This window comes from Plecotus auritus (genome assembly GCF_963455305.1).
Source record: "Plecotus auritus genome assembly, chromosome: 8".
NCBI classification, from domain to species: domain Eukaryota; kingdom Metazoa; phylum Chordata; class Mammalia; order Chiroptera; family Vespertilionidae; genus Plecotus; species Plecotus auritus.
This window is the reverse complement of record NC_137782.1, coordinates 28,700,292-28,725,468: the sequence shown is the minus strand read 5'-3', so window position 1 is coordinate 28,725,468 and position 25,177 is coordinate 28,700,292. Positions and strand designations below refer to the sequence as shown.

The following is a 25,177-nucleotide window of genomic DNA, read 5'->3' as shown; positions in this document are numbered from 1 at the left end:
TGTTATGTCTGTGAGATTTACCCATGTTGTTGATCCACTCTTTTTATTGCTGTGTAGTAGCATTGTATGAATGTGCCACGATTTACTCATCCATTCTCCTGTGGTGGATATTTGAGTTATTTCCAGGTTTGGCTATTAAGACCATGCGTGTTACATCTTTTGGTGGATACAGGTTCTCAGTTCTTTTGGGTGTGAACTCAGGGGACAGATATTTATTTTGAAGTTTTACAGCCATTCTTTGAAGCAAGGGTAACAGTAAGATCTAGCATATGAGTCTTTGACATAAGCAGAGGGATTCAACCATGTGATCTTGACAGATGAGAGAAAGGAAACTAACCACAAACGATGCGGGTGATTCTTCCAGCCACTTCTTGGGATGAGCGTCCCCCAGAATGAAGCCCTCATGCTCTCAGACTTGCAGCACCTCAGCCTTCCCTACCCACCCTCAGGCCGTCTCCCTCTGCAGACTCTCTGGTGCATTCTTGGGTCCCAGAGATCCACAGGGCTGATCTTCATTCTTTCAGGTCTTGACTTAAATGTCACCTTCTCAGAGCGGCTGTCCCTGGCTTCTGTATTTAAATTTGCAAACTTCTTCTGCCCTGTCCTGGGACTTACTTCCTGTTTTATTTGTTTCTGATTGCACCTAGCAAACTATAGTTATTTGTTTGTTGTCTGTCCCCTTTCACTAGAATGTCACTTCCATGGGGGTAGGCACTTGTCTGTTCCCTGATGTACCGCCAGGCCTCTAACAGTGCCTGGCACATAGTCTGTGCTCAGTCAGTACTTTCTGAATGAACAAATGAATAAGAAACCCTGGAAGGAACCGTAAACCAGTAGTAACACTGGTTACCTCGAGCCATGGTGGGTGGGAAGTGGGGAGATAGTGGGAAAGGGGACCCCTCACCGAATTTATATTACTGTGTTTTTGATTTTTGAATCATGTGAGTGCCTTCTTCAAAATTACATTGAAAACTGTTTAAGAAGATTTGACTTTGGGTGGTGGCCATACAATGCAATATACAGATGATGTATCATAGAATTGTATACCTGAAACCTATATAATTTTATTAACCAATATCATCCCAATAAATTTAATTAAAAATACTTTAAAAAAACACACAGAAAAAGCCTTTTATGCAGTTCAAAAGGACCTCAAGTGGATGAAAGTCTCCCCTGAGTCTCCTTCCCAGAGGCCCTAATAGGTACCAGCTTGTGTCCTTGTCTGGGCCGTCCCCGCTGCTGCCAGCATGGAGAGGAGTGACCTTTTTGTGTGTTATTTTACACAAATGGGCCAATATTGGGATTCTGTGTGGCACGAACAATATATATCAAGGGTCATTTCGTGGTCCATATCCATGTATCCAGATCTGCAGATTCTTTTTAGAGGCCACATAGTATTTTAGTATGTGGAATGTAGTTAATTGTGACCAGTCCAGTTTATTTAACTATTGGATGAGTCCTCATTAATGAACGTTTGGCCTTTCCCCAGTCTTTTGCTACTGCAAATAAGGCTGCAGTATACGTTTGCGGCCATCCACCCGGTTCTCATCCTCGGCACAGTTAACACTTTGGGCTGGACGATTCTTTGCTTGGGGCGGGGGGGCTGTCCTGTGTATTATAGGATGGTTAGCATCACCTAGGACAGTGGTCGGCAAACTCATTAGTCAACAGAGCGGCAAACCGGGGCTCTCGAGCCGTATGTGGCTCGTGAGCCGCAGTTTGCCAGCCACTGACCTAGGAGATGCCAGTAGCATCTTCCCCCACAATTTGTGACAAACAAAAATGTCTCCAGGCATTGGCAAACGTCCCTCGGGAGGCAAAATTGTTCCTAATTGGAAATGACTGATTGAAAGGTCAAATTCTGAAATACAGAAATGCTGGGTGAGAGTGTATGTGCATTTCAAGCTTTATAGACTCATTAGGGGACATGGGCCCTCATATGTGAGAGTTGAAAGAGCATATGTCGAACATGCTTCCCTATTGTATTTTCTTCTGCTGCATCATCTTAATGGTGCATTGAAGTACCTTGATTGTTTTACGAACCAGTCATATGGTTGGCCATACCGTTTGTGGCCATGATGAAGACTGAGATGAATGTCTAATAAATTCTCTGCACGCTGGGTGTGCAGCTCAGTTCTGCTGCTTACTGGATGTGTGTGTGACCTTGGCAATGTTAATTACTTTTTCCGAGCCTCCGTTCTTTATCTACAAATTGGGGATAATAATGGTTTCTACCTCGTGGAGTCAGAGTGAGGATTAGCTGCCATAAATGCATAAATGCTAAGGCACAGGATTAGGCATTAATCCTGTTTAGTTAATGTTGGCAATATTTTTTATCATTATCATTATTTTTATTAGTGTAATCTGGCTCAGCTCAGTGTGTGAGTGTCCACTTTATCACACCCTCACTTGCTCTGGAGGTTACGTATTTATTTTATGCTTGATTTTGCTCGCCCTCTGTGCCTTGATTGACACTGTCCTTGGGCCTCGCTTTTCCCCACAGATCCTGTTCTCGAACATCGAAGACATCCTGGAAGTTCATAAGGATTTCTTGGCTGCCTTGGAGTATTGTTTACATCCGGAGCCTCAGTCTCAGCATGAACTTGGGAATGTTTTCTTAAGATTCGTGAGTACAATGCCCCAGCCCCTGTCGGAGCCTACAGCTTTTGGGAAGTGGGCTTCTCCCCTGATTGAGAAGTAGGGATAATTAGGCCTACATCCTTGGGTTGATGAAAGACTCAAAGAGATAAAGCAGTTAAGTGTGTAGCATAGAGCAGTGGTTCTCAGTCATGGGTGATTTTGCCTCTGGGGATGTTTGGCTATGTCTAGAGACATTTCTTACTGTTACAGCTTTGTGGGGCGGAGGGGGGTGGGCAGGTGGCTACTGGCTTCTAGTGGGTGGAGGCCAGGAATGCCACCAAACATCCTCTAATGCACAGGACAACCCCCATGGCAGCATTATTCCCCCTCAAATGTAAGCAGTGCCGAGAGTGAGAAACCCTGGTGTAGGAAAAGCTCTGGGTCCATGTTGACGCTACCGTAGTCATTGTTGTCATTATCACTAACTCCCTTCTCTAAAGCAGCGGTCGCCAGCCGTTGCTCCGCGGACCACTGGTGCTCCGTGAGGTCCGAAAGGTCAGCGACCGCTGGTCTAAAGGATCGCGTCTTGGTGGTCAGAGTCTAGGATGACACAGCCTGGTGTAGCTCTGCCCTCGGAGTTGCAGCTCAGGGGAAGCCACTGGCTCATGTTGTGTTGGGAGGGCAGTGCTCCCAGCCAGGCTGCTGAGCTGCTTGTAAGCTGTGTTACACTCAGCGACTTGTTTTAACTTGTTTGTACCTCAGCGCCCTCACTTGTAAAATGGGTAAAGAACTAGACTTGCCCATGATGTTATTGAGTATTGAGTGAGCTAATGTAAGGAGAGTGTTCAGAACAGCTCATGGCTCACAGTAAATGCTCAATAAACATTGGATGCTATTGCCCTGGCTGGTGTTGCCCAGTGGTCAGAGTGTTGGCCCACACACTAAAGGGTCTCGAGTTCATTTCTGGTCAAGGGCATATACCTGGGTTGCAGGTTCAATCCCTGGTCCCGGTTGGGGCACGTGCAGGACACAGCCAATCAATGTGTCTCTTGAACATTGATGTTTCTCTTTTTTTCCCCTTCCTTCCTCCCTTCCCTTCCTTCCCCTTCACCTCCCTCCCTCCTTTCCACTCTCTCTTTCCAAAAAAAAAAAAAAAAAAATATCCTCAGTTGAGGATTAACAAAAAACATGTTGGATGATATCTTTCTCTCTCTCTCTTTTTTTTTTTATTGTTTAAAGTATTACATATAGTAGTACATGTATCTCCTTTTTTCCCCCATTGACCTTCCCCCAGCCTCCCCTACACCCTGCTGCATCCTCTCTTCCCATGCCCCCAGTGTCTTGTGTCCATTGGTGTGCTTATATGCATGCATACAAGTCCTTTGGTTGATCTCTTTCCCCTGCTCCCCAACACTTCCCAGCCTTCGCGCTGCCTAGGAGGCAACGCCTTCTCCATACCTTCTCCTCTGCACTGCCCTGACCCCCCTCATGTAGCCTCATCGATTGGGCATTGACGGGGACAGTGCTTCCCATCAGAATCCTGGTGCACCGATGGTTGAAGTTCAAGTCTATGTGGGAAGTCATTGTGCGCCAGGACCTTCCCTGAATCTTGAGAACCCATCACATGTCCTGCCTGGTCCCTCGAGAGCAAGTTTTTTTAGAGCTTGGTGCCTGACCTTGCCTCCTGGCTCTGCTGCTTCCCAGCTCTGTGATGCTGGGAGAATGACCTCACCTGGCCAGGTCTCAGTTTCCTCATCTGTAAAGTGAAGGCAGTGAAACCCACCTTCTAGGGTGGTTGAGAGAATTAATAAAAGTAGCAGCACCTGGCATATTAATAAGTGCTCAGTGTATGTTTGCTCATTTGCACTATGTACATATTTGCTCATGGGACCCAGCACTCTCTGGCATCTCCCAGCGTTGTCTGGGGCACTTGGTGATTTATTAGACTCTGCCAGGCCCTGCCAGTTCCTGGGACCCCACTCTCGCCACTGCAGTCACACTGGCTTCCTCGCTGTTCTGGAGCACAGGGAGCTCATTCCTGTTGAGTGTGTTGTTCCCTCTGCCTGGGCTGGTTCCCTCAGGTGTCCCTGCGACTTTGTCCCTTCCTGCCTTGAAATCTTTACGGAAATGCTTTCTCCTCTGTGAGCTCTTTCATGCCCACTCTGTCCAGAATTGTCATGCTCTCTGCCCTTCCAGGCCCCCCACCCTTATTATTGTCAGTGATCCTTATCACCCTCTGATACATTGGATATTTTGCTGCTTTTTGTTCCTTGTCTGTCCCCCCTTGAATATCAACAGCACGAGTGTAGGGACTTTGTCATGTCCACTGCTCTGTCCTTGCCTCAAGAATAGCAGGGGACAGACAGCTTACTCAACAGGCAAGCAACCTGAAAGGTTAAATCCAAGGTCATGCCTATATAGGTGGAAGAAGTGGGATTTGAACCCTCCTAATGGCAAAGCCAGACTTCATTGATTCATACACTTTGTAATTTCTGCTATATCTGGGTACCCTTCATATTATTATTTGTTTTATCATTTAAGAAATAGATTTACTTGAAAAAAGAAACACACCCCACCTTAAATAGACATTTAAAAAGGGAAATTTGCATCATCATTGGAAATGGAAAATGATTGCTAAAAATAGAAGGTAACCTTAAAAAGGAATGCAATAGAAACCAAACTGAGATACCACATTCTGTCTAGAAACTTCCCCACCTGGGGTTCTGAGCCTGAGGCCTGCCCGATTAGATCAAAGGGAAGATAAACCGTGTTGGATGGTGTTTGAGTCATATCACACTGAGCTGCGATAACTGGAACAATTGAAAAAGGAGTCAGCTTTCTCCTGTGTGATTCAGTGTTTTTAAGTTAGAGCCATCATTTTAATTGGAAATGTCACCCCCGCTCTCCCCTGCCCATGGAGGAGGCACTGCCTACTTTCCATAAGCAGCCGCTGCTGTGGGCTGGGTTTCTGGAAGCTGGAGATTAGAGCACAGGTGGTTGGAAGCAGCTGAAAAGGAGGTTGCGCACTCCCCACCAGGAGGAACTCTGCTTCAGGTCTCCTGGAATTGCAGCAATGGGGGTGGGCCTTTGCACCCCGCAGTGCCCAGTCCCTGGACATGGGCTGTCCCAGGAGTGTGTGTAAAGCCTCAGGCCCAGGGCCGTTCTTGGGGAGGTACTCCCTGGGGGCTACGGGTGCCTCTGTCCTGATAGGGTCCACATGGCCCACCACAGTGTCCACCACAACCCCAGGGCAGTGTCTCCAGGCCAGCCTCATCTCCAGGCTTGTTCACTCCCTGCTGAGGCGGTATCAGGTGCTGAGGTTGTAGTTGGGCACAGAGCTCTGTAGACTGGCTCCAGGAGAGGGAGGGCAGCACTAGACCCAGCAAGGGCCCTGGCTGACACACCAGCCCACTGGTGGGCGCCACCCCCGCTGTGGACAGTGGGAGAATCCCTCACCCCCTCACCCTCGACCCAACCACTCCTAGCCCTGATCACAGACTAGCCCTGAGTGAACGTTCTCTTGGTGCGGGGCCCTGTTCTTAGTGCTTTGTGTATATGAATTCATGAAAACTCCCTAACAACTTTAAACAGTGGGTACTGTTATTATACCCACTTTACAGATGAGGAAACTGAGGCGCAGAGAGGTTAAGTCATTGTGCAACTTTACACAGCCAGGAAGTGTTGGAGCCAGGATTTGAGTCCATGTAGTTTGGCTCTAGGGTTTGTGTTTTTTCACCATCTTACATGATAAAGTCTCCTGAATACGTACTATGCACCTATTGTGTGCCAGGCACGGTACTAGGCCCTGAGGATGGTGCCCTGAATAAGACAGCTCTTGCTCCCTGCTGCGTGATGCTCACAGACCCGAGAAACAGAGGGTGAGGGAGTTAACAGAGGCGTCATTTCAGATGGCGACGTGGGCTGTGAAGATTATAAATGCAGGTGTGAGAAGGAATGACTTGATTCAAGGTCGTCTGACATTGGGAAGTTAGGGACAGGTGGCTGGATTTAGCAAGTTAAAACACCCAGGGCTGCTGAGTAAATTTGAATTTCAGGTGAATGACAAATCAATTTTTAGTATGTCTCATGCAGCATTTGTGACATACTTATACTTAAAAGTTAGTTATTCATCTGAAATACTGAAATGAGCACACAACTGGGTGCCCTATGATTTATCTGGGAACCTGGTCAGGGTGGGCCTCTGTGAGGTGGTGAGATGGGATGATCTGGGGAAGGGCAGGGTCCTTGGGATGGGAGCAGGGAGACAAGGGTGGCCAGAGCAGAGGAGCGATGGAGGGAGTCTGGGATGATTAGCGATGTCTAATGGGGGCCAGCGCCTGTGGGAATTTTATTCTGAGTTTTTACAGGGAAGTGGTGTGGTCTGAGTTACATTTGAGCCTCCTCACCCTGCAGCTGTGTGGATAGGTTGGGGAATCCCTGGCAAAAGTGAGACTGGGATCTCATGCTCCCCTCCCCACTGCAGGAGATGTCCCATAGCTAGCTCCTTCCTTGTGCTGAGTCCCAGTCATTCAGGGTGTGAAGTGAGTGGCTCAGAGCAGAGGGTCTCCATGGGGCCAGTGTCACCCCCCAGGTACTGTGGACAGCAACCACCACCTCTGACATTCCTTGAGTCCTTTCTGGGGGCCTAGACACTCTCCCCAAGTTGTCCCCAGCTGACAGCTGGCCCCTTCTCCTCCTTCACAGCCCAAATCCACACCCACGTGTTCCCTACCCACCACATCTGTGTGTGCACAACTGTTTGTTTCTTCCTGGAAAAACAATCAAAGCCTATGTGGAGGCCCTAGGAGGAAATTGAACACTTGGATTCTTAGCTGTCAAAAGCAGCATTTCCAGATTTGCAGGGTCTCGGGCCTGAGACACAGCTGGGTTTGGGCTCAGTGTCAGGACACAGGAGTGATGGAACTGGGCTTGGTGTTCTGAAGAGGGCTGTTGTCATTTCCTAAATTCCTTCTCCAAGCCTCAAGCCCTGGTCACTTCATCCCTTTTCACAGGCTGAAGGAGAGGATGACATTGCAGAGTGTCAGAGAAGGGGCTCAGGGGATCAGGAATGACACAGCTGTGGCGATCTTATCACTTACTCCCTCTCCTGCATCTGTGGCAGACATCGCTAATCAATCAGAACATTCTGCCTCTGTGCTCCCTGGGGGCTCCAGAATTCTTCTCACCAGTGTTCCAACCAGCAGTACCTATTAATTGGTGTTGGCATGTGAAAGTAAACAGATTTGTCTCTGCTTTTTGGCCCAACCCCTTCACAGTACTGATGGAGATGGACCAGGAGACCCTGTCACCTCCATTAGGCTTGGGCCCATTTTGTCATTTTCTTGCCCTTTTCAGAGTGTGCCTATATCAGGACTGTATTTACTGCAAGTGACAAAAACAAGAACTCGGCTGGGCTTAAACACAAAAAGACTGTATGGCTTATATAAATGAAATGTTTAGGAGTGTGCTGGCTTCAGGCATGGCTGGATCCAGGACCCCCTCTGATGTTTTCAGGATGTGGTCTGTCTCTAGGCCAGCCTTGGGCAAACTACGGCCCGCGGGCCGGATCCGGCTGTTCTATCCGGTTCTCTTGCTCTCCCCTCCGCTCCTTTACTTTGAATTTATATTAGTTCACACAAACACTCCATCCATGCTTTTGTTCCGGCCCTCCGGTCCAGTTTAAGAACCCATTGTGGCCCTCGAGTCAAAAAGTTTGCCCACCCCTGCTCTAGGCTGTGCTTTCCTCTGTATTGGCTTCATTCTTGAGGGGTGAGGGGGAAGGGAGTGGATGGCTCACATGGTGGCAGAGGTGCCCTTGGTGTTTCAGGCTGGCACTGACAGCTCAGCAGCAACAGTTCACAGACAGCCTCTCTTCACCTTGATTTTAGCAGGAGTCCGTGAGGGCTGGCATTGGCCCAGCTTGGACCACTGTTGCCAGGACAGGGATCTCTTTGCTTGGTTTGGCCTGAGTGACATGCTCACCTGTGGTGCCTGGGAGTGGAGTGGGGTCAGTGGGCTCCGAGTGTAGAGGAGGTTCCTCAGGGGAAGAATTGGGGGCTATGGCCAGAACAGAATGGATGCTGGGTGAGTGAAACAACAGATGTTCCAACGAAGAGCCGGGGCTGTGGTTGTGGTGGACCAAGGTCTTCTGGAAGGAGCATGGGGCTGGTCTGAGGGCTGCTCTCAGTTCCTCCTTCTGCTTTCTTGCTTTTATTCATCAACTAGTCATGATGCCTGCACTCTGCTGGGGACTTCAGTCCCCACTGGCACCATAGCGGTGACCTCAGCAAGCCCAGCCCCCGTGGAGCTCACAGTGCAGGGAGTGGATGGGGGAGATGGACAGTGCACGAATGAGGAGTAGGACACCGGGGCTTGAGGCCCACCATACTTTTTAAAGTCTGCCTGGTGCCTTCCCCAGACCTACAAGTCAACTCAGCTCCTTCTGTCTTCATTCTGTGCCTTTTTTTTTTTTTTGCCATCAAGCCTACCTATCTGCTGCTCCACTCTGTCACAGACCGACTCACCAATGCGATAATGAATTTGCTGAAATCATAATGATGGTAACAGTAGCCACAGCATCAATAACAGCCATAATAATGGCTAACACTTAACGAACACTTACTGTGCACGATTTTAAGCACTTGCTATGAATTCACCTGATAATTCTTACAACAGCCTATGGTGGGAGGTCATTATTGTCTATAATTTATAGGCAGGAATACAGAGGCTCTGAAACATTACGTGCCTTGCCCAAGCTCATAGAGTCAGGCTACGAACCTGGGTGGTCTGGCTGCAAAACCTGCACTTAACAACGTACAAGGTTGGTGTTGGTAGTGATCCTGGGGGCTTCCAGTATCTTACCTCGGAACAATACTAAAAGTAGGGTCTGCAGACCCAGGAAAGCCCCGGCACTTGGCTGCAGAGCAGTTTTTTCTAAAGCTCCTTACATCTGTTTGGGATCTCCTGCTGTCATTCATGTGTCCGCATTCAGGGCCCAGCCCTTCCTGTAAAGCCCTGCAGGCCTTCTCTGCAAGAGCAGGCCCCAGACACAGGCCAGTTCTTGTCACCTACAACAAGAAAAGTCCTCTCCTCTTCTCTGCAGCCTGCCTCACCATGGCCTGCAGCCGAGGCCCCGGCTCCAGATGTGTCTGGCAGCCTCCCTCACATCTTTTTATTTGTGCCTGAGTGAATGCCTGCAGTCCAGACTTTTTTACCCATCCCCATTGTCCTTGATTGGAGACAAGTGGAATCAGAACGAAGGTCTGTTGGGCAGTGTGGGGGATGCTGGGGTCCTCTCTTCTCCCTCCCTGCCCTTGTGTGTATGAGTGTGTCAGGGTCTCAGTGGGTTGCAGACACAGGGTGAGGTGCTGTAGTTGGTGACTCAGTGTGTGTTTTTCTGTGCTCACCATATTGTTGGTGTTGTTTGGGGCATGTAGCTTGTCCTATCTAATAAAAGAGTAATATGCAAATTGACCATCACTCCAACACACAAGATGGCTGCCCCCATGTGGTCAAAGATCCTGCCCCCATGAGGACACAAGATGGCCGCCACAAGATGGCCAGCAGGGGAGGGCAGTTGGGAGGGACCAGGCCTGCAGGGGAGGGCAGTTGGGGGCGATCATGCCTGCAGGGGAGGGCAGTTAGGGGTGACCAGGCTGGCAGAGGAGGGAAGTTGGGGGTGACCGGACCTTCAGGGAAGGGCAGTTGGGGGGGACCCAGGCCTGCAGGGGAGAGCAGTTGGGGGGGACCCAGGCCTGCAGGGAAGGGCAGTTGGGGGGGACCCAGGCCTGCAGGGGAGGGCAGTTAGGGGTGACCAGGCCTGCAGGGGAGCAGTTAGGCATCAATCAGGCTGACAGGGGAATGGTTAGGGGGTGATCAGGCCGGCAGGCAGAAGTGGTTAGGGGGCAATCAGGAAGGCAGGCAGGCGAGCAGTTGGGAGCCAGCAGTCCTGGATTGTGAGAGGGATCCCAGATTGGAGAGGGTGCAGGCTGGGCTGAGGGATACCCCCCCGTGCACAAATTTCGTGCACCGGGCCTCTAGTGTATTATAATGCTTCAGATCATTTGGTGGTTCTTTGGAGTCTGGGTTAGGGTTGTTTGTCCCTGATGTGTGTACCCTTTGGATAATTGTGGCATTGTTTGTTTTGACATTTCTCCCTATTAATTCACTTTTATTGATCGAGTTTGTGTTTGTGGCTAGTACTTTTAGAGTGTTTTGAAATGTTATGTGTTCATTATATATCAGGCTCTGTTATCCTTGTTTTACATACACTGTTTTTTAATTTTCCAATAGCCCAAGTAGTGGAGGGGGGGGTGTCAGTTGTTATGTTCATTTTATAGATGAGGGAATTGAGGCAAAGTAGGTGAAGCAGCTCCCCCAAGGTCACCCACTACTTAGGAAGCTTGGAGCTGGGCTTCTAACCCAGGTGGTCTGGTTCTAGAGTCACTGTGCACTTCATTATGCTGCAGTGACTTTGTCCGTGGATCTGTGGCTTGAGATTTGTACCCATAGTTTTTACCTCCCATCCCTGTCCCGTCCCCGTCCCCATCCCCGTCCCCATCCCATGCTGTGTGACCTTGAGCTGGAAGTTGGCATGGATGTTAAGAGAGATTGAATCCTGGTTCTGCCTCTTCACTAGGTGTGAGACCCTGGGCTTATGACTTTTCCTTGGTTTTCCCATGTGTGGGTGGTATGTATAATACAGTAATTGTCATGCCAGGTTATTGTGAGGGTTTGATGAGTTTACCCTCATTCATGTACGACATGCTCAGCCACACTCCGTGCTGGCCATCAGCTCTGGCTGTGAGCACTTTGCTGTTCAGGCCGTCTGCTCAGATGGTGCACACAGAGCCCCCGCAGTGCACTGGGTGTGTTGGGGTAGCTGATTGATTCTGAAACCCATTCTCCCTTCTCTTTGGTTTCCTCTTTCCTGCAGCCACCCATCAGCAGGATGACTGGGGGCTTGTTTAGAAACAAGATGAGCTGCTTGTTTTGCAGACCCACCTCTTCCTTCCTTTGCTGCTTGGGGTCATCTGCCCATCCCCCAGCCCAAGATGGAGGCCCTTCAGCCCTCCCTGCCCAGTGGCCTTACCCAGGACATCCTTGTTTGGGGTTTGGCCAGTTGAGAGGCAGTGTTCGGTGAGATTTTTGGGACCGAGAATGCTTGGTGGAGAGCTTCATGCTAAGAAGGCTCCTGTTCCTTTGACTTCCGGAAACCTTGACTGACGGTTACAGATCTGATGACCCACGGGTGACCTCTAGGCTGGAAAGACTCCAACTTTAGACTTAGGGGCATCTGGAGGTCATTAGAATTATCCCTCTGCCTCAGGAATGCCACTGCTGTGTAGCAGTGACCAGAGATCTACTTGTTCCCCCAAATTCTGGAGCCAGTCTTGACTCTTCTAGTTCATATATACAGGGCATAGCACATAGTAGGTGTGCAGAGTTTATTCAATTAGCAAGTATTCATTGAGGGTCTACTGTGTGCCAGATCTGGGGATATTTCATTGAACAAGACAGACGTATTCACTGCCTTCAGGAAACTGACTGCCAAGTGGGAAGACAACTGATAAACAAATAATCTGGATAATCCAGATTGTGAGAACCCCATAAAGAAAACGACAGGTGTGTGGGTGATAGAAAACACCTGAGTGGCTTCTTTAGCTAGGGTAGCCCAGGTATCATTTGAGGAGGTGGGAGTCCTGAATGGTGGGAAGTAGCCAGGCCTCCAGGTAGAGTGTTCCAGGTAGAGAGAATGGCAAGTGCAAAGGCCCTGACGTAGAAACAGGCATGGCAGATTTAAGGAGTAGATAGAAGGCCTGTGAGGTGAGGTCAGAGGAAGGCAGGGTCACCTATCTGATCCTTGAAGGTCTTAATAAAGTATTGTATTTCATTCCTAGTGTAATAGACCACCATTGGTGTGACACAATCTGACATTTGTTTTAATAGTAAAATTGGACATTTATTGAGCCCTTACTCCATGCTGAACCCTCACATTTTTAACTCCTTTAACCCTCGTAGCAACCCCATGAGTTAGGGACTATTATTCATTCCAGCTTACAGGTGAGGAAACCAAGGCATGGAGAGGTCAGATCACATGCTCAAGTTCACAGCTGGAACTGCAGAGCCAGGTTCAAGCCCAGCCCACCTGGCTTGCGTCTGTATACTTGACCCTGGGTCATGCTGCTGCCAGAAAGGTTACCCAGGCTATGGGTGCAGAACTGGTGCAGAAGTAGAGGCTGAGAGACCTGCAGTGAGTGGGAGCCTCTGTACCTGAAATCCCGCCTGCTCTGTAGGCTCTCAGGGTCCTTTCCTCCCTGGCCCACAGGCCTAGTCGGCAGCACACTTCAGAGTGTCTCTGCCTGCCAAGACCTGTCTCAGGCTCTGTCCTTGTCTTGCAGAAGGACAAGTTCTGCGTGTACGAGGAATATTGCAGCAACCACGAGAAGGCCCTGCGGCTGCTTGTGGAACTGAACAAGATCCCCACCGTGCGTGCCTTCCTCTTGGTAAGTGACCCGTCACCCCTGCCCCTCTCTTCTGTTTGCTTCAGCCTTGTGCATCGTAGGCAAAAGAGAGCTTCGTGCTGCCACCTCCATGCTGCCTGTGCTGCCCGATCCCTTCCTCAGCCGGAGTAATCTGTCTAAACAGGGATCGCCAAACACTTTCTGTAAAGGGCCAGAGAGTGCGTACTTTTGCCTTTGTGTGTCATACAGCCCCCGTATTAACATAAAAGCAGCCATAAATAAAATGTAAAGAAATGGGCATGGCGATGTTCCAATAAAACTTTATTTACAAAAACAGGCAGAGGGCTGGATTTGGCCATAGGGCCAAGTTTGCCAATTCCTAGTCTAAAACAGTGATTCTAATGAGAGTGGTTCCAGTGGTAGAGATGACTGTATTATTTGGGTTAATTACAAGTGAAAGAAATCCAGTTAAAATTGGCTTAAGGAAAAAAAAAAGAAAAGAATTTACTGGTTCATTTTCCTGGGAAGATTAAGACCAGAGAGGGCTTTAGGCACAGCAGCATCTGGGTGTTCAAATGATGTCATTAGGAATGTGTCTCTTGACTCTGCTTTTCTCTGCCTTGGCTCCATTCCCAGGCAGCTCTCCTCAAGTGGTGTCAGTGTGGCCTTCAGCAACTCCACACTTATACCCTCTCATAGCAGAGCAACTCCAGGATAAAGATAATTCCTCTTGCCCAATAGTAAGGCCAAAATCCTGAGTCTGATGCTCACTGGCTTCGCTTGGCTACAGAGGTTATCCCTGAACCAGTTGCTGTAGATCAAGCATGTCAAACTCAAAGGTTAACACTGGGCCAAATAAACAAGGTTTAAGTTTATGTGTCCGCAAAAAAACAAAAGCTTCAATTTTCATAGAAACGTAGGTTTTTTGTTTTTTTTTTGATAGAGACATGCTGAATACAAAGGGCTGAAATAAATGAGTAAACGTTAACATAAAATAATAGAACATTTTAATAAAAATGAATATTGTTTTCTTGAACATTAACCTACCAGACATTGAATAACTGCACAAATTAATAAGAGTGATGCAAATAAACCTATTTTTCTTGTTCTCCGAAAGCAAAATATTTCTTGTTGCACAAAGCAAACAAGTCAGTACAAGACTTATGACGTGGCAATCGGTTGCTAAAATATTCGCTGCTGGTATTAGTGGAGAAAAAACAGTGCGCCTGCGCATAAGGCACGTAAGGGAAATGAATGCAACACGATTAGAGGAATCAGTCATTAGCGAACGTTGTAGTTCGTTATTAATAATTATGTATAACAGGATATTGTAAAAATTAAGTTACGAAATTTTTATTAAGACGTTTCTTACCTACCGTTATATTGGCTGGGTCGTAAAAATATTCGTTGTAGGCTGCATGCGGCCCTCGGGTGCGAGTTTGCCAAGCTTGCAGTAGATAGAGGGATTGGTTGGGGCTCTGATTGGTCCCTTTTGGAGCTGGAGGGCGGGGTCAACTCCCATATATCACAGGACCTAAGGGTGTGGTGGATCCATAAAGGACAGTTTGTACTTGTGGAAGTAAGTTGGGAATGGATGTTGATCAGGCAAAGCATTAGACACCCGTGCCGGTCTTTCCTACCATTGCAGAGAGCTTCACTGGTGTGTAAAGTGGGTTCTCATTTGTGATCTCCTTGGAGCTTTACCAGCTACTGTTGTGTATGAGTTAAGATATGTGTGCTTGGTGACATTTCCAGACATCCCAACTAACAGTGGTTTAAACAACGTAAGCATTTATTTCTCTCCCATGTTAACGTGATGTAGACAGTCTGGGGGTTCCAGTATCAGGGGCCAAGGCCGTAGGGTGTGCCCTCATTAACGTGGTCTAAAAAGACCTCTTCCCACTTCCACATTCAGGTAGTGGGATGCAGGATGGGTGGGAAGGAAGGACTGCCTTTCTCCTTGTAAGGGTACAACAGGTAGCAGCACACATCTCTTCCACTCACATTCCATTGGCCAATACTTGGTTACATGCCCACACCTCGCTGCAAGGGAGGCTGGGAAATGTAGGCTTTATTCTGGGCAGCTATGTGCCTAGTTGAAAATCCTGTTGCTGTGGAAGATTATGTTAGGGGACACCTCAAGCCTTTGCAAAAGGTGATTTTGATGACTTCAAAATATTAAGCGACTTTTTAAGAGTGCATATTGGAAAATGATTGAGCTTCTCAGGGGTTTGAATCCTGGTCTTTCACCTCTAAATCCCCTAGTCATTCAGTCCCAGTCCCCACCCCCCAAAACTGTTTTATTTCCTGACAACACATACAGAATTCAGCAAATAAAAGAACAACAGTTGCCGAAACCGGTTTGGCTCAGTGGATAGAGCGTCGGCCTGCGGACTGAAGGGTCCCGGGTTCGATTCCGGTCAAGGGCATGTGCCTTGGTTGTGGGCACATCCCCAGTGGGAGGTGTGCAGGAGGCAGCTGATCGATGTTTCTCTCTCATCGATGTTTCTAGCTCTCTATCCCTCTCCCTTCCTCTCTGTAAAATATCAATAAAAAATATATTTAAAAAAAATAAAAGAACAACAGTTAACTGACATGGCATAAGGAGTGTTAACCATGTGTCCAGAGAGCTAAACTATATCATAAAATTCTTGCATGCACTTTTCCGTAATGCACAGTCTCCAACAAAGTATTTCTAGAATTTTGATTCAAAATGTGTGTTTCCTTCACTTGTAAGTTCCCGTTGCTTGGCCTACTTCCAGTGAGCATCTGAGGAAGGGCAGGTTGGTTGACTGATGTCCACTTTTGTCGCAAGTGTCTCAAGCATTCGGACTAACGCTTTTCATCATTGCTGATAGCTGTGTCTTTATGTTTCCAGTTTTGCACTTACATTCATAAGAGTCTTGGCAAAAAGCAAAAACAAAGTCTTATCTCGTAAGACCACACACATGACCATGTTTCTGTGACTGACCTTTTGAGTTTCAGGTAGCACCACTTAGCATGCTGGCACAGAGCCCACCTTCCAGGGATGTCCCCTTGGGCTCAGCTGTGTGTTGGGAAGCAGGGAGGTGTTTCTGGGGATGTGGGAAGGGAAGGGCCTCAATTTTTCTGTCCTTCCTTCCCCTCTCTCTTGCAGTCTTCTTAGTGGTCCATACTGCCCCTTTCCTAGCAGCAGCTGGGCTAGGCCAGCTTGGGAGGGGGAAGGACGTGTGGGTGCCAGCACACATGCCATCTGTCTCCCCCCTTGCTGGCAACTCCCAGCTTTTGGCCACCTGCAGAAGTGCCATCTCATGTCTATCATGGGCTATTCAGGCGTTGGGAACACACAGAATCTGGTTTTCCATTCATGATGTGATGTGCTGTGCACTAGTTGAAAGATGGGGTGAGAACTTTGTCTTTCTGTGCCTCAGTTCCTTGTCGGTAAAGTGGGGATCATTCATTCATTCATTCAACAGCTTTTTATTGAGCACCTACCACGTGGTAGGGATCATACTAAGTATGGGGATACAACAATGACCAAGTCCCTACTGACATGAAGTGGCTCTTCAAGCAGGGGAGACCTAAATGTCATGTGGCATTGTTCTCTGCAGGAAATAAAGTAAGTTAAGGACGACAGGATGTTTTGGGGGGTTAGGGCGGTGCCTCTCTTTTAGATTGGTCTTTGGAAAACAGTGTCTTAGGTGACACTTCAGCAGAGACCTGGATAAAGTATGAGAGAGGCAAGGGGTATCTGGGGGAAAAGCTTTCCAGGTAGAGGAACTGCAAGTGCAAAGGTCCTGAGGTAGAAGTGTGTTTGAAGAAGAGCAAGAAGGTCAGGGTTGCTGGAATGGAGAGTATAAGAGGAAGAGTGGAAGGAAGTAAGGCCAGAGAACGAAGGAGCATTTAGACAATGGAGAGGATCTGAGATTTCTACATAGCTTTTTTTTTTTTTTACTGCAGTCTAGCATACATACAGTGAATATACTCACAGCATGATGAATATTTACATATGTGTACTCCCGTGAAACCACCATAGAGGTAAAGATTTATTTTTATTTTTAAAATTTTTTATTGTTTAAAGTATTACATGAGTCTCCTTTTTCCGCCATTTGACCTCTCCCCAGTCGCCCCCAACCCCCAGCACATGCCCTCACCCCCCTACTGTCTGTGTCCATTGGTTATGCTCATGTGCATGCATACAAGTCCTTTGGTTGATCTCTTACTCCCTCATCCCCCTCCTTCCCTCATAGGTTGGACAGTCTGTTTGATGCTTCTATGTCTCTGGTTCTATTTTTGTTCATCAGTTTATGTTTTTCATTATATTCCACAAATGAAGGAGATCGTGTGATAGCTGGAGGTAAAGATTTAGAACATCTCCTTTACTGTAGAAGATTCCTTGTGTCCTTCCTCCACCATGCCCCTCTCTGCATCCAGAGGTAACCACTATGCTCCCTTCTCTCACCAAACGTTAGTCTTGCCTGTTCAGGAATGTTTCACGAATGGAATCATGCAGGATGCTTTTGTGTCTGGCTTCCTGTGCTCAGCATAACGTCTGCGAGATCTTTCCATGTTGGAACGTGTGGCAGTTTAGAATATTCAGTTTTAGTCTGAGTGGGATGGGAAGCCCTTGGTGGTTATGAGCAAAGGAGTGACTTGAACTAATTTGCATTTTGAAAGGTCTGCCGCCTGGCAGTGTGAGGCTGGAAGCAAAGGGCGCAGGGGAACTGGTGCAAGTGTCCCGGGCTGCCGTTAACAATGACCACAAACTGGGGGGTTTAAACGACAGAATTTATCTTTCACAGCTCTGGAGGCCAGAGGCTGAGATCGGTGCCGGCAGGTCTCTGCCCCCTGCAGGGGCTCCAGGGGAGGGGCCTGTCTTTCTTCTGCCAGCTTCTGGGGCCTCAGGTGCCCCTTGGCTTGTGGACATGTAACTCCAGTCTCTGCCTCTGTCTTCATATGGCCTTGTTCCCTTGCCCTCTCCTCTTCGTATAAGGACGTGGGTCAGATGAGGGTCCACTCTAATCTAGTATAACCCATCTTAATTTAACTAGCCATATCCCTAATGACCCTATTTCCAAATTAGGACACTTTCTGAGATTCGGGGTGGTGTGGCATTTTCGGGGACACTATTCACCCCACTGCAGGGCTGCTGCAACAGTCCAGGCAGATGATGGTGGCAGGACGGGGCAGTGGTGGTGATGCAAGGGGTGGTTGGAATCATAGGGAGTTTGAGGGTCCAGCTGAGGGATCTGCAGGGTGGTTGGTTTTGGGGAGTAACTGAACGAGAGGAGTTAAAGATGGCTTCAGGTTATTGGGCCCAAACTACTGGAAGAATAGAGTTGAAGTTTCCTGAGGTGGTAAAGGCTGGGTTAGGAACAGGTAAGAGAGGAAAATTTAAAAGGCCATTTGGAGACGTCCAGGTGGGGATTTGGGGAGGAAGGGGCCAGTCTGGAGATATAAATCTGAACACCAGTAGATGGGATGGTGTTAAGGCGATGGGTCTGGGAGAGGTCAGCCAGGGAACGAGCATGGATAGAAAGGAGGACCCAGGACCGCGCGGGGCATGCTGCCAAGGAAGGTGCGGAAGCTGAGGAAGTCGATGCCACCTGAACCAATTCTGTGAATTAGGAGGGTTTAAAGGGATAATTTTCAAAAGTTCTTCCCATAGTGCCTGGAGTGTAATCTTCGTAGAATAGTGAATGGTAGCTCTGTGTATGTTTGCTCGTATTCTTAAAAAAGAAAACCAAGTGAAACAACAATCTAGGGGGTTTCGGAGAAGTCTAGTTGGTGGCTGTGACAGTCCTATGAAAACTCCTTGATTCTGGACAAAGACACAGGCCTTTCTTTGGCCAAACCCTGGGGGTTTCTGGAAAGCCCTTTCCCACCCCCAGGCTCCCCTCTCTCTGCCCAGAGCTGACATCACCAGGGCAGCTTGTGGGGAGTTCTGGCTCTGAGGACAAAGGCCTGAGTGTGAGCAGTGTGGGGCCTGGCATCTCCCAGCTGCCACATCCCTGACCCCTGATCTGTGCCAGGGTTGGACGTGGGGGTGGGAGCCATGCAGCTCCCACCACAGTAGGGCCCCGGGGTCCCTGGGATTCTGCTTCTCTGAGGAGGGGGCCTTTAAGATTCCTGAAAGGCAGTGGTCTTGGACCAGTCATTTGGGCTCTCTGTGCCAGTTTCCCCATCTGTGGATAAGCATGAACGGCCCATGCCTATCCTAGGGCTGTGAGGATGAACTTGACCGGTAGGTGAAGCATGAGGCACAGTGCCTAGTGTGTGGTGAGCACATGGGAAAGGTTCTCCGATCACATTTTCACCTGACTTGGTGGGAAGTTCCCCCGGTGCTTGGAACAGTGCCCGCACACAGTAAGCACACGACATGAATTCGCAGAATGAACGAGTGATAGGATGGGAATCCCTTTCCCAAGAGTCTGTTTCATTGTGAATTTGTTAGCGCGGTGTTGAGGAGGAAGGCTGAGACCCGACCCATTCATTGCTGCATGTGCTGGCAGTTCGCACATGCATCAGTTCATCCATCCATTTATTCATTCATGCATCTATTGGGCACATTGTCAGCCCTCGTAACCCAGGACAGTGAGGGGCATGGTGGAGGGACCACAGACATGAAACTCATGATTCCTGGCAGCCAAAACACGGATGCTGAGGTTGGAGCCCCCTTGGCTCCAAGAGGAACCTCTCCAGGGGAAAGGACGATAAATTTCTGCATGTGGTTTGTAGCCACATGGAACAAACGACCTACTGTGGAGGTGCCAGGAGGAAAGGGTCTTGGGAATTGAGAGAAGATGGGGAAAGCTTCCTGGAAGCAGGGGCGGCGGGGGGGTGGAGGGGGACTGGGCTGGCCTTGAAGAATGCCGGGCTTGGGGTAAGGGTAGCCGGCATCATGGTTCCACGCCCAGGCTCTTCAGCCCGCCTGCGTGGAGATCCCACCCCTGGCTCACTTTGAGGAGAAACACTTACCCTTGCCAACCTCAGTTGCCTGAGCTGGGAAATGGCAATAATCATAGTGGTTAGCTCGTAGGGAAGTTGGTGGCAGGATGAGAGCCGTCAAGGACCTTCTGGGCACATCATAAGCTATCAGTCAGTGTTAGCTATGGATGATGGTAATAATAGGTTTATTATTATTGGGAGGAGTAACGCATTTTAGGCAGGGGAGATAGAATGAACACAGGAAAGGGGGCTGGCATGAAGGAAATACTGATGTGGGTGGCTGAGGTGGGCAGGGAGGTGGCTGGGAGCTGAGGGGTGAGTTGCAGTCTTTACTTTGCAAACCAGAACACAGGTATTTCTGCGGCAGCACTCAAGTCCTCACCTGCCAGGTAAAGATATAAAACCTTTTCAGTGACAGTTGAAGGTTGCTTTAGTCCCCCCATTGTCACCATGGTGCAGTGAACTACTGCTTAGGTGTCCTGCAGACATATTTTTCTGTTCTTATTAGGTTGCTTCTCATGTTTTGCTGCTCCAAACAAGGCCGTTTTGAAGCCCGTGTTCTTGTCTCCTGGTGTGTAGGTGTGAAAGCTTCCTTAGGCCAGGGATCGGCAAACATGGCTGTGAAAGGCCGGATAGTAAATATTTTAGGTTTGTGACTCTGTGGTCTCTGTTACAATGACTCGGTTCTGCCATGATCGCTTGAAAGCAGTCATGGACAATGTGTAAATAGATGGATGTGTTCCAATAAAACTTTAATTACCACAATAGGGACTGGGCAGGATTTGGTTCATGTCTGATGGAGGCCTTATGCTGGGTTATAGAATACAGGGGGTGAGGGTGAGGGTGGGGGTGAGGGGACTAGGTTTACAGTTGTGAGTGTGCGAAATACAGAGTTTATTCTTGTATTATTATTTATTAACTAGGGGCTCGGTGCACGAAATTCGTGCTCTGGGGGGGGGGGGTCCCTCAGCCCAGCCTGTGCCCTCTTGCAGTCCAGGAGCTCTCGGGGGATGTCCCCACGGGAAGCAGGCCTAAGCCAGCAGTCAGACATCCTTAGCGCTGCCATGGAGGCGGGAGAGGCTCCTGCCACTGCCGCTGTGCTCGCCAGCCATGAGCTTGGCTTCTGGCCAAGCGGCGCTCCCCCTGTGGGAGTGCACTGACCACCAGGGGGCAGCTCCTGCATTGAGCATCTGCCCCCTGGTGGTCAGTGTGTGTCATAGTGACCGGTCATTCTGTCGTTTGGTCAATTTGCATATTAGCCTTTTATTATATAGGATTATTGTATTATTTTCCACACAAACAACTGTAAACCTACTTTTGCCCCACACTGTATGCACATTTCCATCTCTCCTAGGTGATGCTAAATTGCTTCTACAGTATGTAGTTGCGTTTTGAGAGTGCTACCCCATAGCTGTTTGAGGGTGGCCCAATCCTTTTGTTGTCCTTGGCGAGTTTTAATGACGGTGTGCTGTCCTTTTGCAGAGCTGCATGCTTCTGGGCGGCCGGAAGACCACGGACATCCCTCTGGAGGGCTACCTGCTGTCTCCGATTCAGAGGATCTGCAAGTACCCCCTCCTCCTCAAGGTGAGAGTAGCACCCCACTCCTTTCACCATGTTCGAAGTGACAGATTGGCTCTGATTGGCTTAATCACAAAATAAAACTTGTTAGTTCAAGTAGCTGAGAAGTCTGGGGTAGGCTGGATCCCACCAGGACCCTGCCTCTTTCTCCCTTGCTCAGTTCTGCTTTTGACTGTTCAGCTTTATTTTCAGTGTGGTCACAGAGGGCTATAGTTACTCTGGCCTTACACCCTCTCTTCCAGTAGCTCTGACAAAAGTCCTGAGGGTGATTCAGGCTTTGGCCACCTGTGGCCAGGAGAACGTGATATTCTGAATGATTGGGCCTGAGTCACGTGCTTTTACTTGAATCAATGACATGAAGCCTTTGCTTGTGCTATTTCTCCTCCTTCTATATGCTTGGACTTGGACTTTACCCCAATCACTATTAACTGGGCAGGGTTAGGCTCTGATTGGCTAAGACATGGTCCAATGGCAGTGAGCAAGGCAATATTGTGTTCTGATTGGGGTCAGATGCTTCATACCTGAACCAATCACCCTGAGCAAGGGATCTCTAATTGGCTTAGATTTTTGTCAGGTGCTCCAACCTCTCACCAATCACTGTCCCATAGGCTAAAAGCCCCGCGACAGGGACAGACTGGACCCTCCTCACCAAAATCTGGGCTATTTGTGGAAGAGGGTGGGCAAATAGATCCACATACTGCTGTTTCCTGTGCTGTCCAGCCACCTTCGACCTAGTCTTGGTCAAGAAGACCAGGGGAAGATTTGCTGCTTGTGTGGGGACCCAAGAAATCTTAATTCTCAGCTTTAGAGTCAGCTTCTGGGTAGATCTCCAGCTGGGTGGATAGCTCTGTCACCATCTGCTGCTCTCAGCTCAGGGTTTTCAGCCCTTGGAAGTGGCGGCTATTGACCTGAGCTTGCCTTGGCGCCATCCTCAAGGCCTTGAGTCTGACAGCTGTTCCTGGAGTCTTTGCTGGTGGATTAATTTGGCTGGTGGTGCCTCATGCACATGCCTGGGGCCATGTGCATCCTTGCTCCATGAACTGGAAGGGAGAGGGGAGGGGAAAAGTACTAGGGAATTCTTGGACTTGACTTTCTGCTGGATAAGGTGGGTGACACTTGAGCCTCTGAGCCCAATCAGACCCTGGGGCCATCATCTCTGCCTGTGAACACAAGCCTGTACTGTGTGCAGCTGTGGGAGGTGGGCCACCGCTGTCCCCTCACCTCCTCTGGCCTGCTGTGGTTTTTCTCTTCCCGGGATCTTAAAAGGACTTTCTGCAGTGGCTCTTGTAGCTGCTTGGATCCCAGGGGGATGTTGGCAATGTCATACGTAGCTCAGCTCTTCAGCTTGGTGCAGGAGGAGCTCCACGTGGACCTTGCAAATTGGTAGCCTGTGGACTGAATTGGACTTTTGCCAGTGCTCTTTATTTGGTCTGTGCGGTGTGTCTTCCATATGTGAGTTAATTGCCAGCATTTAAAGAGAGTGTTCTGTACTGGCTTAAGGCAGGGGCTAGCAAAACTGTGGCTCATGGGTCACATCTAGCCCATGGCCTGTTTGTGTACAACCCATGAGCTAAAAGTGGTGTTTACATTTTTTAAAGGGTTGTAAAAACAAAACAAAACCCTAAAACAAAGAAGACTGTGTGACAGAGACCGGATGTGGCCAGCAAAGCCTAAAATATTTACTATCTGGACCTTCACAGAAAATGTTTGCTGACCCCTGGATTAGAGCCACACTTGGCAGCCACAGGCTGCCTGGGTTTGAACCCCAGCTCTGCCTTTTACTAGCTGTGTGATCTTGGGCCAGTCACTTTTCCATGCCTCAGTTTCTCATCTGTAATACATAGTTTGGATTAATAAGGTTGTTATGATGATTAGACCCTTATTTGCTTATTTCTTAGAGCAACTCGATGAGGTAGCCACTTTGATTAGCCCCATTTTAGAGATGAGGCAACTGAGGCACAGAGAAAGGAAGGGGCCTGCTCGAGGCCACACGTTGGGTAAGGAAGCAGAGCCATGATTTGTGGATTCTAGAATTCCCCTATCGGCTCCACAGCCTGTGGAGAAGCACTTTGAGGTGCTAAGGCTGCCAAAGTGCTGGGTGTTGGGCACGCTGATCTCAGTTCCCTATGTGGGGAGTCTGGGAAGGTCAGTGACCCTGTGTGTCATGGTTCAGTGACTGGTCTGCTCCTCCTTTCCTGGTTTTCAAAACCTTAAACATTTGACCCATGAGAAGAACCACCAGCTGAGGTTCCCTAGGTGTTAATTAACCCCTCGATTTCTGGATCTTGGGAAAGTCTGGGATCCCAGCATGCACTTGGAATGGCAGTTTCTGTAATGTATTTTAACAACCAGTGGGGCTGGACCTGTGTGTATGGGTGGACTCCAGCTCTCTCTGTGAGGCCCATGCATTTCTGAGGCCTGCTCAGCCCCAGGGGCCACAGTTTGGTCTGGCAGGATTTCTGGGTTCTGGATTCCCAGAAGAGTAGAGAGGGACAGAGCCGGCCAGCAGCTGATGGAGGAATAACTGCCCACAGGAAATGGTTGAAGCCGGGCTGTGGGTTTGCTCTCCTGACCAAATGGCTGTTTACAGGCTCAGTTTCCTCTGTCTCCAGCTGTGTTTATCCGAGGCTCAGAGAGCACTGGGGGACCAGCCAGCGGGACCTCAGATTCCTGTGGGCCCATGCCATGCTGCCCGCCCGACCGAATTGCTCAGTGTGTCCGGCCTTTGGCACCCACAGCTGAAATGTCGCATCAGAAAACAGCTGGGACTGAGGGGAATTCTTCATACCCCTCCTGAGTTCCTCCTTTCTGTCACATTTTCCAGTGGGTTATAAAAGACAATCCCATGAGCGGGGGGACAGTCCTCCCCTCCGGCCCCTCTGGTTCTGACGCCCTCACAGATGTCCCTGTGGCCTTCTGAGACCCTGGTTTGAGCTGAACTTGAATTAAGTAGGCGAGCAGGATTGAGGAGCCTGGGTGGGAAGAGGGAAGAGGGAAAAGGCGAGAATGAAAGCCTCTTTGGGAACAGCCCCAAAAAGCTGAACTTGAACATTGCCTAAGAATAGCCGGAACATTCTATTTCAGCCTTCAACCCAGACCCGGCATAGACAGTTGGCATTTTCAGGGTTTGTTGAGTTTTCCATCGGCAGTTCCAGGGAAATGATTCAGGTTTGGGGTAATGCCCTGGTGCTCAAATGGCAGGTGCCGCGGCGAGACAGACTGTCACCGACCCTTTTAGCTGTTTCCAGCTGATGCACAGAGCTCATTGGGGCACTAACTGTGCACCAGCGGCTGGTGTGGCTCAGGATTCACAGGGCTCAGTCTTGGACCACCCACTGCCCCCCACCCCCCCGCCCCCAGGACCTGCCGGCTGCCTAATGGGAGCAAGCGAGGCAGACAGGGGGCAACTTGGAGGGCACATCTGTCTAAAGGGGGCAGCCGGCGCTCCAGTCCCTCTGTTCCCCTTTGCCTTCTGCCTCTCTAACCCCTTCAGTGTCCTTTGCTGGTTCCTCACCTTCTAGACTTCTAAGCATAGGTGGGCCCCAGGCCTCAGTCCTTGGGCCTTGACTCTATCTAGACTTGCTCCTGGAGGCCTTATTTACTCTGGCTTTTCTTATTTTATTAAAGTA

General features: G+C 49.1%; 1 protein-coding gene across 2 annotated transcripts in view; it reads left to right on the top strand.

The window, feature by feature from the left end:
• The window catches only part of PREX1 (phosphatidylinositol-3,4,5-trisphosphate dependent Rac exchange factor 1), a 182,157-nt gene that overhangs the window by 75,731 nt on the left and 81,249 nt on the right, over positions 1–25,177 (top strand). For both annotated transcript variants that reach the window (XM_080683357.1, XM_080683356.1), the window contains exons 3-5: positions 2,504–2,626; positions 12,981–13,085; positions 21,453–21,554. In XM_080683357.1, the coding sequence (XP_080539483.1) occupies positions 2,504–2,626; positions 12,981–13,085; positions 21,453–21,554 (330 nt within the window). The remainder of the gene's footprint in view (positions 1–2,503; positions 2,627–12,980; positions 13,086–21,452; positions 21,555–25,177) is intronic.